General features: G+C 58.5%; 1 protein-coding gene across 1 annotated transcript; it reads left to right on the top strand.

Moving 5' to 3' along the window:
* Nucleotides 1–1058: 1058 nt before the first annotated feature.
* On the top strand, nt 1059–1814 carry LOC106634041 (uncharacterized). The gene is given in 4 exon segments (XM_055102446.1): nt 1059–1104; nt 1186–1294; nt 1327–1684; nt 1686–1814. Coding segments are annotated over 4 exon segments (642 nt in total).
* Nucleotides 1815–2387: the final 573 nt, after the last annotated feature.

The raw sequence follows: 2387 nt of genomic DNA, 5'->3' as shown, positions 1-2387 counted from the left end.
ACATCCCTGTGGACATGCAGAAACCACCGGAGACATAGGTCTGGACTCGGGAGAGGCCATGACTGGGGCTTCCAATGTCAGCTCCCCAGAGGCAAGAAAGACAACTTCAGGCCACCTGAGCCTTCAGGGGATTCAGAGAGCAGAGGTGCCAGGATGGGGGAATGGGGGTAGGGTCTGGGTTGCCAGACTTCCACCCCAAACCACAGCAAGCCACCACCAGGGAGCCTGGTTTGGGGTCTGTGACGATCTATAGAAGGGGTGAGGGTGGAAGAGGCATGGGGCACAGGGTGAGGGGCAAAGGGCAGCCTCCCTGGGCGGAGAAGAAGGCCGGGGGTGGGGGAGTCTGCATATCCACCCAAGTCCCCTGTCCCTAGGGCTGGCCACGATTCCTCCTGCCCCAGAGCTGCTGGGGGATGCCGGGGCAGGAAGCTGGGGCGAGGGTTACAGCCAGGGCAGCCTGATGGCAAGAGAGACCATCCCCTCCTGCCTGACACCCCGCTCCTGTGTGGAGCACATTCATGGTTGTCACCCCGGTGCTGCCTGGGGACCAGCTCTTCACGCTCAGCAGTTACAGCAGGAGCCAGGCTGCTGGGAAACAGTGGATGTGTGGCCTGGGGGACCTTGGAGCACTTTTCCTCACTCAGTCCCAGACTCACAGGGATCCGCACATGTACCTGCACACACACACATACACACACACCACACATCACACACACTCATTCACACACACACACTCATTCACACACACACCACACACACTCATTCACACACACACCACACATCACACACATTCATTCACATTCACACTCGTACACACCACACACACGCTCATTCACTCATACACACACACCACACATCACACACACACAGCACACATCACACACATTCACTCACATTCACACTTGTACACACCACACACATGCTCATTCACACACGCACACCACATCACACACTTTCATTCACTCACACTCACATACCACACACACCACACACATCACACATGCTCGTTCACTCACACCACATATCACATACTCGTTCACACTCACCACACATCACACATGCTAATTCAGTCACATTCACTCACACTCACCACACACCACACACATCACACATGCTCAGTCACATTCACTCACACACACCACACATCACACACTCATTCACTCACACTCACCACACACCACACACATCACACATGCTCAGTCACATTCACTCTCATCACCACACATCACACACATTCACTCACATTCACACTCACACACTTGCTTACACACACTGACTCACTCACTCGTACTCATGCTCGCACACACTGACTCACTCACTCGTACTCATGCTCGCACACACTTGCAGCCAAGATAGGGCTTATGTCATAGGACCAGGGGGACTCCAGGTGGGAGGGGGGTTCCCTGGCTGGGTGTCCTTGAGGGAAAGTTGCACTTCACAGCTGTGGCCTGCAGCCAGAGAGGACAAAGACTGTGGAAGGTCATTCAGCCTGTCGGGTGGGCCAGGGCTGGATGGCAGAGCTGTGCCCCCCATAACCCCGGGCTCCCAGCTCATTTACCCGCTGTTCTCCCGCCTCTGCTTCCCTTCAGGATGGCACCGCCAGGCCTGGGACACTGGTGCCCCAGAGCCCAGGCCTGGAGGGGCCCCTTGCAGGTGTGTGCCCAATGCCAAGGGCGTGACTGTGTGCTCTGGGGTGGCCCCGCCTGAGGACCCTACCCCAGAGACTGGTTCCCCAACCTGCACCCAGAACTCCAGTCCCTTGGCGGGCAGGAGTCCCTCCCACCCCTGCCGTGGCCTGGGCGGTGAGGAGATGAACCAGACAGCCCTCTGCAGAAGGCCTGCCCTGAACGCCCCAGCTGGCGGCCCCCTGCTCACGCCTGGCTGCGGGGGTCTGAGGTGTCGGAGGAGCCGGCAGATCCTGGGGCACAGCAATCCCCGGGCTGAGGATCAGTTCCCGGGACACTTCAAGTCCCTGCTCTGTCCTTTCCCAGGACGAGGACACGCCCTCTCTAGACCTCACTCTGTTTCGGCGCGGTTTAATAGAATCCTCCTCAGGCTGCTGCTGTGGAGGTTAGATGTGAACATGCGTGGAGAGGACTTGGTGGCGCTCTCGGTAGTGGAGGCTTAGCAGATGACACCGTTAACCCCAGGCCCAGGGTACAGTGGCCTCTGTCCCTCAGCCATGCAGGCTGAGCTCAGGTCAGGGATGAGAATAAGCGAGGCCAGGGCACCCCCAGGCCAGGGATAGAGGCCTGGCCCAAGGCTTTGCCACCGGGGAACCCTGCTTATCCTTGTAGGGTGCGAGGGGCAGGGTCTGCCGGAGAAGGGGCCTGCTGACCACAGCTAGGGAGATGCAGAGGTTTCCTGGGGTTACCAGCCTCCAAGGG

Source organism: Pan paniscus, chromosome 17 (genome assembly GCF_029289425.2).
Source record: "Pan paniscus chromosome 17, NHGRI_mPanPan1-v2.0_pri, whole genome shotgun sequence".
Classification (NCBI taxonomy): domain Eukaryota; kingdom Metazoa; phylum Chordata; class Mammalia; order Primates; family Hominidae; genus Pan; species Pan paniscus.
This window is presented reverse-complemented; position numbering and strand designations above follow the sequence as displayed.